Here is a 13,323-nt window from a genome sequence, read left to right as displayed (position 1 = left end):
TAACCGGGAACCGATTATCGAAAACATTTCACTTTAATTTACTCTGTTACCGCTGTTTGAAAAAACAAACCCGTTACGTCTTATTTACTTCCATAAAGAAAAACAAAGCACCTTTCTTAGATTTCGTGCCTTTGTGTATAGATAAAAAAAAGCGCACGTTCCTTTAGTCAATTGTTTCTCAAGGTGGGACATTACAATATTTTGGTGGAGAGTTAGTGTGGGTTACTTCAGAATGGGGCGTAAGTAAAATAACAAGTGAATAAAACTGGCAATTATTTTTTTAATTAAACTTCTTTTGAATATATATATCTTCATGGTGGGATGCACGTTTTTTCTCATTTAGTGGGGTAAGTGGAAATCGAAGTGGAGCGAGGGGAAAAAAAAATATGAAGATACTACTCTGGACATGAGATCACAGTTACTTGTAATAACGAGTCGTTTCACGCTCAGGTAGAAGAAAAAGTTTGTGTAAATAAAATTAACAAAAATGAAATACAAGAAATAGTTTCTGAAATCCTTTCTTCATTGACAGCTTAAAGGTAATTATAAATTTTAGAGCATGAAAAAATTTCACTTTATCAAATGTCCCACATGTTTTGGGAGTTAGTATTGCATGCACAACACTGTTACGGCATCACTAAACACTGTTGAGTGGGTGGGTAACTTCAGTGGGTGACGTTTCATCGTGATTGAAAATCTACAATTAATTTGGTGTAGTAAAAATAGAATGACACGAAAGTTCCAAAGAAGAAAAGAAAAATGAAAATTATTTGGACCTTACCGAATCTTCACAGTCTGTTAAACTTGCATCTTCCTTAATTTTCCCGCGTTTTCCTTTAGTTTGACGATCCATGAGGGTGAAATTAAAGTATTTTCTGCCGAAGAAAAGTGACAGTTTGAGAGTGCGAAAGCTGTCGCTTCTTGGAAAGTCTCTTTAAATTACTCAGTTATTTTAAGAAAGCTAAATGTGTTATTTATAAACTAGGAATTATTTCAAATTGATTAGATTGTCTGGTCATGTTTTAACGAAAATTGTTTCTTTGAAGACGTATACAGTATTTCGATACAAACTCATGAATTTTCAATGTTTATGTGTACGAGTGTGCACACAACTTCACTCAATTTTATAAGACTGTATAACTTAAAACAATTAACTTTCATGCAACTTTCTTAACTTGCCAATGTTCCAAATTTTCTCGTGATTGTTATTGCTGCTGTTTGTTGATGAAGTTATAAAAAGAACATATTCAAATAAGCGAAAAGTTTAGTAGAGAGCAACTTTGCTATCAAGATTTGACTATCTCATAATAAATACCGTTAGTTACACGAGAAAGAAATGATCTTTTAGTGATATTCTTTATTCAGAGATTTCTGTTGAAACTCTGTTCGGAGTTTCACTTATCAGAATATTTCTACAAGAAATTTTTTGTGGTACTTTTTTATGCGTGCGTGAATGTGTTTTACTATTTTTATGCATACATTTATGTTTATATTTTCTTTCGCTTTTAATATCTATATTCCTGTCAAATTTTCCTTTCTCTCGGTGATATATAAATATATAAAAAAAAAAACTCTTACAGTTTGAATATAAAAGGAAGGAGGAACTCGGTGATTTAGGAAAGAAAATAAGAGATTACGTTCCTTTTCTTCTTTTTGAAAAGAAAGAAAGTAAGAAAAACTTGTTGATGGTATGTACTCTTGTTTAGTTCGGAATAGAAATTGTTATATGATATAAGTTGGTATCGCCCTGATTGTAACTACTCGAACTAGCGAAAAAGAGAAGAAACGATAGCTTCTGTTCAAACCAAGCACTTCCTAATAACCTACTCTAAATTGGGAACTGAGAGACTAAACAGAAAAGTTTTAAAACAGTACTTTTACTTTTTGATTTCTTTTTTTGGCGTGGGTTTTTGAGGGGGCGCTATACTAAAGCAAACAGCAGCAGCAGCGAGTGTACGATTTCCCAGCAGCAGGCAGGCAATGCAAGGCCAGGTTGGCTAACTAAGCTAAGAGAGGATGAGGCAACGTGATCTGGTAGTTTTTGACGGAATCAGCTGGGTTGGGAATCCATTTACTGAGAATATGGTGGTAAAGAAAGTGAGGGAAGAAGAAAGAAAACTGATGACGAAAACAGGAAGAAAATAATAATAATATGTAACTATTAATGAATGAATCGTTTATCTGCAACACTATTCCGTTCCGGAAAGGTTTACTGAGAGAAGGGTGGAAAGAAGACTAAGTTTTGTTTCTCTCTTTTGCGAAAATAGATTCGTGCAGAAGATTGGGCGCACACACAGACACATGTGCACATAACTTACACAATATATAAATAGATACATTATTATACTAATATATATATATATATATATATATATATATATATATATATATATATATATTCCTTCTTATTCCTGTCTTGGTTACAGTCATTGAACTGCGGCCATGCTGGGGCAATTCCAACAACGTGTTTAGTTGATCATATCAGCCCCAGTACTTACTTCAGCCTGGTATTTATTTAATCGCACTCAATTGCCAAACCGCTAAGTTTACGGGACACGCAGGAGCAGGGCAGCATAAAATACACTGGCTTTTAGATCGGTGTATAAACATTAACACCAACTTGCGAGTGCACAAAATCGCACATATATACATACACACACAAACATATATATATCGGGTTCAGTCCCACTGCGTGGCACCTTGGGCAAGTGTCTTCTACTGTAGCCTCGGGCCGACCAAAGCCTTGTGAGTGGATTTGGTAGATGGAAACTGAAAGAAGCCCGTCGTATATATGTATATATATATGTATGTGTGTTTGTGTGTCTGTGTTTGTTCCCCCACCATCGCTTGACAACCGATGCTGGTGTGTTTACGTCCCCGTAACCTAGCGGTTCGGCAAAGAGAGACCAATAGAATAAGTACTAGGCTTACAAAGAATAAGTCCTGGGGTCGATAAGCTCGACTAAAGGCGGTGCTCCAGCATGGCCACAGTCAAATGACTGAAACAAGTAAAAGAGTAAATGAGTATATATATATATATATATACACACACACACCTGTCTGTATAAATACACAAACACGTGCATATGTATGTATACATGCAAAAAATGCGTTGAAAGTGCTACAGGTAACGTGTAACCCTGTACAATCTGTTACATAGTCAGGTCATCGACGACTAAACCGGCGCCCAACTAGGGTAGCCTGCTGAGGAGGATTGCTAGAACAACGGTAGCATAAAATAAGTGTTGTCAAAAGTACGAATGAACTCAGCATAGGGTCAACGGCTATCTTAAGTAATAGTGCCGGGCGCATAGGAATACTCGAGATGACGAACGTGCGCTAACCGTGGTGAAGCCAGAATTTTTTTTTTTTTTTTTACCTTCAACCATTGTTATGATTCATTGGTCTGAGCCAAGTAAAACTGTTCTGTTGTTCTGGCACTCCGTCGGTTACGACGATGAGGGTTCCAGTTGATCCGATCAACGGAACAGCCTGCTCGTGAGATTGACGTACTAATGGCTGGGTATTTCACTGATACGCGTACCCTGGACATAATTCTCAGGGAGAATCAGCGTGACACAGAATGTGACAAGGTTAGGCCTTTGAATTACAGGTACAACCTATTTTTTGCCAGCTGAGTGGACTGGAGCAACGTGAGAGAAAGTGTTAGGCTCAAGGACACATCACGCCGCCAGGAATCGAACACACGAGCTTACGATCGTGAGCCGTATACCTTATATCTTCCTTTAACTGTGAGTATCTTAGTAATTTAGCAGTTCAGCAGTTCTTAGAGCTTATCCATGAACATATAGTGCTTGTTAACATAGATACTGCTTTGAAGCCCACTGATGTTGAGCATACTCATAACTGGGTCACGGAAAACGTGCCCAGCACGTTTTGAGCGATGATACCATTGTAGGTACTTCGTGCATGCGTTGAACTCCCTATCTTACTCGCCGGTGCATGTGCCGTCGAACCGCAGAACTCGACGTATGTTAGTGTATTGTTTTGTACGTTAGCCGCTCGCACAATGTGATGGACGTCCGTTGCTGCAGCATCTCGCTTGCTCCTCACGGTCGCGTATCCATCTCACGAAATTTCGGTAATCCGCAGCTTTTCTTTGATGGTAGCCTTTAACAAGTATCTGAGGCGGCCGGTACAAATTTTTAGTATATAATAATAATAATAATAATAATAATAATAATAATAATAATAATCCTATCTTTATTGACTACAAGGACCGCACACAAAGCAAAGGACGATACAACACAAAGGACAGTGAGGATTTATATATAGTGCGAGTAAAGAGTAAAAAAACAATAACGATTAACAATAAAATTCCCCAAAATGGGGAACTCCACCCAAGGGCACCAAGGAACCCCACACGTCCTGGACACCTCGGCTGGTCACCCCTCTCCTCTTCATTCTCTCCGGCCTACAGGCGCGTGCTCAACGTAGGCCTATTCACACAAGACATCCTCACTACATTCACCCACCTTTCAACAAAAATACTGGTGGTGGTGGGGCAGCACTTCCCTCTCCACCTTCACTTTTCTTTTCAAGTAATCATGATAATAATCCTTACTACTATAGGTTCAAGGCCTGAAACTTGTGGGAGGGAGCTAGTCGATTACATTGACCCAGTGAGTAACTGGTATTTATTTCATGGACAAAGGCAAAGTTGACCATGACAGAATTTGAACTCAGAATGTAAGGAAGGGCGAAATGCTTCTGATCATTTTGCCCGACGTGCGAACGATTCTGCTAGCTTGCCGCCTTTAACTTTATATATTGTTGTGTAATTTTTCCATAAATAAAAAATAATAATAATAATAATAATAATAATAATAATAATAATAATAATAATAATAATAATAATAATAATAATAATAATAATAATAATAATAATAATAATAATAATAATAATAGTAGTAGTAGTAGTAGTAGTAGTAGTAGTAGTAGTAGTAGTAGTAATAATAATAATAATAATAATAATAATAATAATAATAATAATAATAATAATCCTTTCTACTATAGGCACAAGACCTGAAATTTTTGTAGGGTGGAGCCAGTCGATTAGATCGACCTCAGTACGTAACTGGTACTTAATTTATCAACCCCGAAAGGATGAAATGCAGTGTCGACCTCGGCGGAATTTGAACTCAGAACGCAACGACGGGCGAAATACCGCTAAGCATTTCATCCAATGTGCTAACAATAATAATACTTTCGTTTGGGTGTTAACATTAGAGTTAACCCCATTAAGCTTATCCGCCGGTTCAAGCTATCAAACAGATGGTAATCCATAGATTGTATGTTATATCTGATAATCCACAATTACCCGCAGAGTTTTTACAATTATAACCAAGGATAATGGAGTTTCGATGATTTACAACGGTTTCATCGAAATTAGACCTCATGAGCATTGCTTTTTCATTCAATAATATATCAAACCATTAATACATGAAGTATCCTAGACACAATGTCGAAGATCTATTCTCCTTGATTTTATTGCACAACATAAGCACAATATGAAAGTACATGTTATATATATATGTCTAGTTAGAATAGAGGCTGCTGATGAAGGAATATTCCAAGTGGCTTTCCGTTTTCCTATGTGTTCGTTCCGTTGTCTGTAGTTCATTGTTCTAACGTCCTGTACCCTGATATGCGTCTATATACACATGTAGATGTAAGTATGTACATATATGTGTGTATACATGCATATATTCTTTGTATTATAATTTGCATGTTTGTGTTTTTGATGGCTCACCAGCAGAGGTTTTGATGGCTCACCAGCAGAGGTTTTGATGGCTCACAAGCAGAGGTTTTGATGGCTCACAAGCAGAGGTTTTGATGGCTCACCAGCAGAGGTTTTGATGGCTCACCAGCAGAGGTTTTGATGGCTCACCAGCAGAGGTTTTGATGGCTCACCAGCAGAGGTTTTGATGGCTCACCAGCAGAGGTTTTGATTGCTCACCAGCAGAGGTTTTGATGGCTCACCAGCAGAGGTTTTGATGGCTCACCAGCAGAGGTTTTGATGGCTCACCAGCAGAGGTTTTGATGGCTCACCAGCAGAGGTTTTGATGGCTCACCAGCAGAGGTTTTGATGGCTCACCAGCAGAGGTTTTGATGGCTCACAAGCAGAGGTTTTGATGGCTCATCAGCAGAGGTTTTGATGGCTCACCAGCAGAGGTTTTGATTGCTCACCAGCAGAGGTTTTGATTGCTCACCAGCAGAGGTTTTGATGGCTCACCAGCAGAGGTTTTGATGGCTCACAAGCAGAGGTTTTGATGGCTCACCAGCAGAGGTTTTGATGGCTCACCAGCAGAAGTTTTGATGGCTCACCAGCAGAGGTTTTGATGGCTCACCAGCAGAGGTTTTGATGGCTCACCAGCAGAGGTTTTGATGGCTCACCAGCAGGGGTTTTGATGGCTCACCAACAGAGGTTTTGATGGCTCACCAGCAGAGCCCAAGTGCTCAATACACAGAAACCTTTTTTTTTCTTGTTAAACTGTTCAAGATTCTTGCTCACGGTGAGCCATACAATATTTTCAATGTGGATCACTGCTTGGATGTGCATGGCAGTGGTAAACGCTAGATGTTCTAGCTGTGTTTTGTTCTTTTTTGCGCTTGTTGTGCTTCATATAGTATGTCATCTGTCATGCTAGTGATTACACCAAAGTTGCTGAGGATTGGATGGTGAATAGGCAGAGAAAAATGATAGCAAAATTCCTCCTTCACACTACTGTTCAAGTCTGCATCATCCATACATCTTTCAAGAAGCATCTTCTCTAGCAGGCTTTGAAGCATATTGCATAGATATATGATACAACTGATTTGAGGTCTTGGAATGAGGTTAGACCATGAATAATGCGCAGGAGCTGCCTAAGATATTTAAACAGGTTGCTAAAACCCCTCATTTAAAAATCATATCTATGAAGTTTAGTGCGCAGTTTTAAGTACAATAGAAATTACAAATTTTCGTTCATGTTTCGGATTTAAATTTGTATATATTGATTTTAAACCACATTAACAAAAATAACCATTGTTTTATATTTTTACATTCTTAAGGTACATTCTCAGGTAAAAGTCACCCACAGCATTCTGAACTATACTATTATACTGGTGTTAGTCAAAAATTTCGGAATCTCAAACAGTCGTCTTATAAACAAATACGAGGTTGCCTCGATGTCTCCGCGACAGGATAGTCATCCAACACAGTTTCGATCGATAACCAAATATAGGGGAGCGTTTGTTAGTTGACATCATCCGTAGATGGTTTAAGAAATTAAACCCATTAAATTTCAGCTGGACTCTTTATTGTTGCTGCCGGGAGCTAGTAAAGAGAACTATTTTTTTGTAGAGAAGTATGATTGGTACGTTCAAAATTGGTAATATAATACCAACTTGAAAAAGTAGAGTTAAAGGAATGTATTTGCTGCGTGCTTACTGCGTACGGCCACTCTGAAATTGACTTCAGGTAACAAAAAATAAAGACATGAAGAGTTTGACTTCAGTTCAAGAATACTGCTTTGAATCTTTATCAGTTCGCAGTGAAAATATGTCGCGTTCGAAATATAATGGATGGATAAATAAGCATCCTTAAAGTGAAACAACGCATTGGTAGGTAAACAAAGGTATCAACAAATAGAAGAGAGGGAAGGGAACATCACCTTTCAAGTAACCCAGAATGGGTAAAGGTAAGCTTGCTAAAGTTTAATGCAGTTTAAATATGGAGATTAAGATTATTTAGTATTGAATGTTCATCACGTACAGTGTTCCTAGTAAATTTAATCACCATCGAAGGTGGACAATCGAAATAGAGAAAATGTTTTCACTTTTATAATATTCTCTAACTAATAATACACAATTACAACATATAAATAAATAATAATAGGTGGATAATCGAAATAAATAAATAGATAAAATCCTTTCACTTTTATAATATTCCCCAACCAAGTAATAATACACAATTACAATATATAAATAAATAATAAATAAAAAAAAATGTGAAAACCACTATAAAATATTCTCTAATGCCAATATACGACCATATAGATTTAAAAAGTATGGAAGACCCTACATACAAGGAATTAGAGAAAAACCCATGTAAACCACCGTTTTTCCCATTTACGTGGGAGCTCTGGGCAAAATGTTATAGTGCATGACCATCCTTGGGACATCAGTAATGTGTGTGTAAAGTTTGGTAAAAATCGGTTGAGAATTGTGGAAATGTATGCGTTAGTCAATATACACACACATACTGTAATTTATATATACTAGATAAGTAATGTATGTGTAAAGTTTGGTAAAAATCGGTTGAGAATTTTGGAAATGTATGTGTTAGTTAATATACACACATACTGTAATTTATATATACTAGATATGTGAACAACTGCTATATATTCTGCGCCTAGATGATTAACTATTTTTAGTTCAAAAGTGGTTAGCGACTTGAATCAGAAACGGATATAAAAAAAGATTAACAAATTAATAATGGTGACAAATTTATTGCCAGCTAATAGTTAACCAAAATTCTTGCTGAGTCACCTTCTTAAATTTGTTCCCATCAACTTTCTCAGAAGTCGTGTGGGATTAACCCATCGCTCTTTATTCTCTTATTAAATCATTTGTTAAATTCTACTCTTGTTTTCCTTCATTGCAGAAATGCCGGAGCTTTTAGATCTTTCTATATCTTATCTTTAATGTGTCAATGTTTGTATGACTTTTGAGGATGAAAACCCCAATCGTTCTCCTCATTGTGTGTTCTATATTTATCGGACACCAAACCCAAACTGTGTACACTAAAACGGTTTTATTGTCAACATATCAAATGTGCAGAGTGAAATGAGCAAATACATTCTGGTTACATACCGGTCAGACTGGCTCTGACGTCGGTACCCGAAAAATCGCAACAGATACTAAGTACTTTTTCTTTTATTTTTATCATTGAGTGATAATGATAAAATTGATATATCTGTGACCTCCACAACTTCCTTGTTTACAGTCACGATAAAGATATTATTTAAAACGAAAAAAAAAAACGAAAAAAAACCTCTCGAATCTCTACAAAGTCTGACATTTCCAAACCTGAAAATATCTCAAGTGACGAAAGATGTGGATGAAAGGAATGTGACTCATGAATAAATGTTGGTTCCGCATCTTTCATAGGACAACACCATTGAAACCAGACCGAATCAGCTAACTTTAACAATATGAATCAAAGAAATTTGGTAAGGGGTCTTGTTTGGGAGATTTCAAGTGTAATGGTTTTAACTATCCTTGACTTATGATATTCACGAATGGCATTCACAAACGTCAAGGTTCATGTAACCTTTGTAAAAGCATACATAGTAACATCTTTACTTTAGAAAACAAGGGGAAAAAACAAACTGGCCCACAAAATATTTAGTGAAATGGTCAGATAATCGAGCAACGTAGAATACAAACAGTGGGTGCTAGGTTAACTATATACTGTACATAAGTAGCGAGTAGAGCGTTATTGTTGAAATTCTGATGTTCTTTGCCTAAAAAAAGCCCAGCTCAATGAGGCCATGCAGAGGAGTATGGTAACTCAGGCGGAGTTTCCGCTATTAATATAGAACTCCTTGAAACTTTTATACTACCGGCCGAATGATATTTCTTGGCTAGGTGAAAAACTGAAAAGTCACAAATGTAGTTGACTTCAACTTATTGTCCAAAACGAAATACCTGATATTATGGTTGAAGTTGTTTTAGGCAGCATATTAAATGATGAGGAAAATTGTTCTGGATATTCCGTTATTGCCGATGAAACGTCAGGCCTTAAACATTGCATATCGTGTGACTTATTTTATTAGAAATTGGATATTTTTTGCGTGTGTATGTGTGTGTGTGCGTGTGTGTGTGCGTGCGTGCGTGCGTGCGTGTGTGTGTGTGTGTGTGTGTGTGTGTGTGTGTGTGTCTGTGTGTGTGTGTGTGTGTGTGTGTGTGTATAGAATATTGGATTAAACATCCCCGAGAATTCAAGTGTTATTTGTAATCTTGAGATGAATATTTCAAAGAAATAACAGTAAATAGTAAAAGAATATTCACACAAGGCTAAGTGGGTAAATTAGTATAATATATTTAGTTTCGTAATTATCGGCTAACTTGCATAAATGTGTGTGTGTGTGTATGTATGTGTGTGTGTGTGTGTGTTTGTGCATTTGAAGAGAAGGAGAGATTATGTATGTACATAAGCAGATGGGGTGGTTAGTAACATTCACAAGCATACTGGCATATATACGTGTACCATATGCTCACGTTGTCACCCCAGTTTGATCCTGCCTGACTGAACTTCCTCCTCTCTTCTATCCTCATCTTTCCTATCTCTTTCTTGAACCATTTTTGTAAGCAATTTACCATCAATCCACCCAAATTCCCATTGGAACTTTACATTTCTCGAACTCTACTATCATAGATCTTACTGTACACTATTGTTGATTTTTATCATACCAATCTACCACGACTTCTCGAATCTTTTGAACTTTTTGAATTTTTGACACGTTTATTTCTCCTGTTTTTTTTCTCTCTCTCGGTTTTCTTCTCCCATTCATTTCTGTTGAAGAGTATAGGCTCGAAACGTCAAAGAATTTTCCATTTCTCTTAAGCGTCAAACTAATACATCTTATTTGTTGTTCCCTCACCTGTCTCTGTCTTCTGTTTTTGTTGCTTTTTTGTGCATTAAACCGTATAAATACACACACACATAACCTATACACACACAGACACAGATACAGACACAGACACAGACACACACACACACACACACACACACACACACACACACACACACACACACACATAGGAGATGTTTAGCCGAAGATTCGAAACCGAATCCTCACACCTGTTGCTTGTTAAACGAATATCTGACTCATTGTGTTTTATCTCTTTGTTGGGAGATTAATGAGAAACACCTGACCTCCGAGGATCTTAGTTGGTCATGGAAAGGTCAGTCCATTGTTTTAAGCTTGACCCATTTCAAGGTTATACCTTATATAACTGAGAGCACCTCTTCGGTTTTGAACCGGCTTAGTGAGAGCATAGTTCTCTCTTCGTTTCAGCCGTCAACCGGAAACACAGCATCGGCCGAATTATTAGGGACAATGCAATTCTTACCCTTTTTTCCTTGGTTGCCATACACACTACTAGCGAGCGACCAACACACATTGTACCATTGTCACTTATTTATAATTACTACTGTCTGTGTTGCTAACCATTGCCGGCAAATGAATCTGTGAAAATTATTCTTTTCTCTTCCATGTTGTTGTTATGCCTTTTCATCCTACTTTCAGCTATCTACATATAGCGGAACAAGAATCGTTATTTCTACGTCAATAACTTTTCATCTTTACGATCGATTGGTAACTCCGACGTGAGAACCTTACATTCGTACATTACATATGGTGACCCTGTCCATTACATCTGGTAACTTCAACGTAAGAAATATATCTTAGCGCTACATTTGGTAACCCCGATGTAGACACATATCGGATCGTTACATTTGGTGACTACTCACATTGGTCCGTTACATACATTCGCTGCATAAATCGCTGCATATGAATATGCAACAATATGCAGTTGATGCGATCGAAACACGTGTCGGACAGTTATTATGAATAAACTAACTGGAATAAACATATCAAGTTTGAATGTTCAAATTCTTCATTCTCCTTACTATCAATATTGTACTTCACACTTTAAGTTACCAAGAAATAAATTGGAACATCGGATGGGCACTAAAGGAAGATTAACAAAACAAAAAAAAACACTATAACAAGGAACCAGCTTTGGCTTTTTACTCAGAGAAACTCGGTATCTGCCTGGATATTATATCCCTCCTCTTAGTCTGATCAATAAGTATCCGGACTGTTGCCATAGCAATGAAGCTAAAGCACGTAGAGTAAAGCCGCTAGGCACAGATTGATCTTGAACTCTGATGTGCATGCGCACTAAGTTTTAACATTCTAGCTCACTTCCGCTGTTTGCAGCAGTGCTTGGAAGGAAGGTGTGTGACGTGTGATCGTCGCATTGACCATGACAGAGAAAGTTGAGCAGAGAACCTGCATCAAATTTTGTTAAAAGCTTGGCGATATCTGCTCAGAGGCCGACGCAACGTTTCAAAAAGTTTTCATCGTTCTCGATACGATTAAGAAGATCTTGTGCAACTGAAACCCGAGTGGCTTTTTGGTTAGCTGAAAGCAGTATTGGCGCAAACTTGGCAGATACGAGTCTCATACTCAAATCTTCAGTGGTAATGGACTGAACTGAACCGTAACTAATCTGCACATCCTCTGATAACTCACGGATGGTGATTCGACGATTTTCCCTCACAACTGCCCGCACATACGCGATGTTTTTCTCAGTTCTGCAGGTTGCAGGTTTCCCAGAACGTTCGTCAATATAGACATTTTTTCGGCCATCTTGGAAACGTTTGTACCACCAGTACACTAGTATTTACTAAATTTATTCACCTCTGAACTTTTAAATTTTGAACTCTCATCCGATAACTCATATAAACATCAAATTCTTAATCGATTGGAACATTTCCTTTCGGAAGCCCTTACCTTGGATTTTTATCTCTATATTTGTCACTTCTCTATTTGGTATGTGAACCCAATGTATATGATGCATATTTTCACATATAACTTTAACATGCAATTTTATTCATTTATTTATATAAATTTATATGTATATCTATTTCGTTGTGTGCTTTAAGTTATGCTTTAGAATTTGTACTGATTGCCTAGATGTGTTCCTTCTATAATTTCTCTTATCCTTCGATTTAGCTCGCAATGAGTACTTCTTAATACAGCCCATATATTGTGAAGTATACTTAAAAATCTACTTTATAAGAAAATTTAATTTTATACACACACACACACACACACACACACACACACACACACACACACACACACACACACATATATATATATACATATATAGACATATATATATATATATATAAATATATATATATATATATATATATATACATTTATAATATATTTATATATATATATATATATATATATATATATATATATATATATACATTTATAATCATAAATATATAGGGATTGACAGTAACCTGCTTCTCCAACATACTGAGAATTCAGAAATAGCAGTCAAAGAACTACTGATTTCAAAACTACAAATTATTACTCTAGATTGATATATTTATGATTATAAATGTTTTTTACCGAAAAAGGTTTTTTTCATACTGAGCTACCCGGCAAAATTGTTAATTATTAATTTTATTACTAATTGACGATTCCCTGCCCTGCATATCTATAT

At 36.7% G+C, this 13,323-nt stretch overlaps 1 protein-coding gene across 1 annotated transcript in view; it reads right to left on the bottom strand.

Moving 5' to 3' along the window:
- LOC106872769 (uncharacterized) overlaps positions 1-1,870 on the bottom strand; it is a 53,004-nt gene extending 51,134 nt beyond the window's left edge. Inside the window, exon 1 of the mRNA XM_052970214.2 lies at positions 782-1,870. Within this exon, the coding sequence (XP_052826174.1) occupies positions 782-853 (72 nt within the window). The 5' untranslated portion in view covers positions 854-1,870. The remainder of the gene's footprint in view (positions 1-781) is intronic.
- Positions 1,871-13,323: the final 11,453 nt, after the last annotated feature.

The sequence above is a fragment of the Octopus bimaculoides genome, chromosome 1, assembly GCF_046866305.1.
Source record: "Octopus bimaculoides isolate indiv1 chromosome 1, ASM4686630v1, whole genome shotgun sequence".
NCBI lineage: Eukaryota > Metazoa > Mollusca > Cephalopoda > Octopoda > Octopodidae > Octopus > Octopus bimaculoides.
The sequence above is the reverse complement of the archived record's forward strand: the minus strand, read 5'-3'. Positions and strand labels throughout refer to the sequence as shown.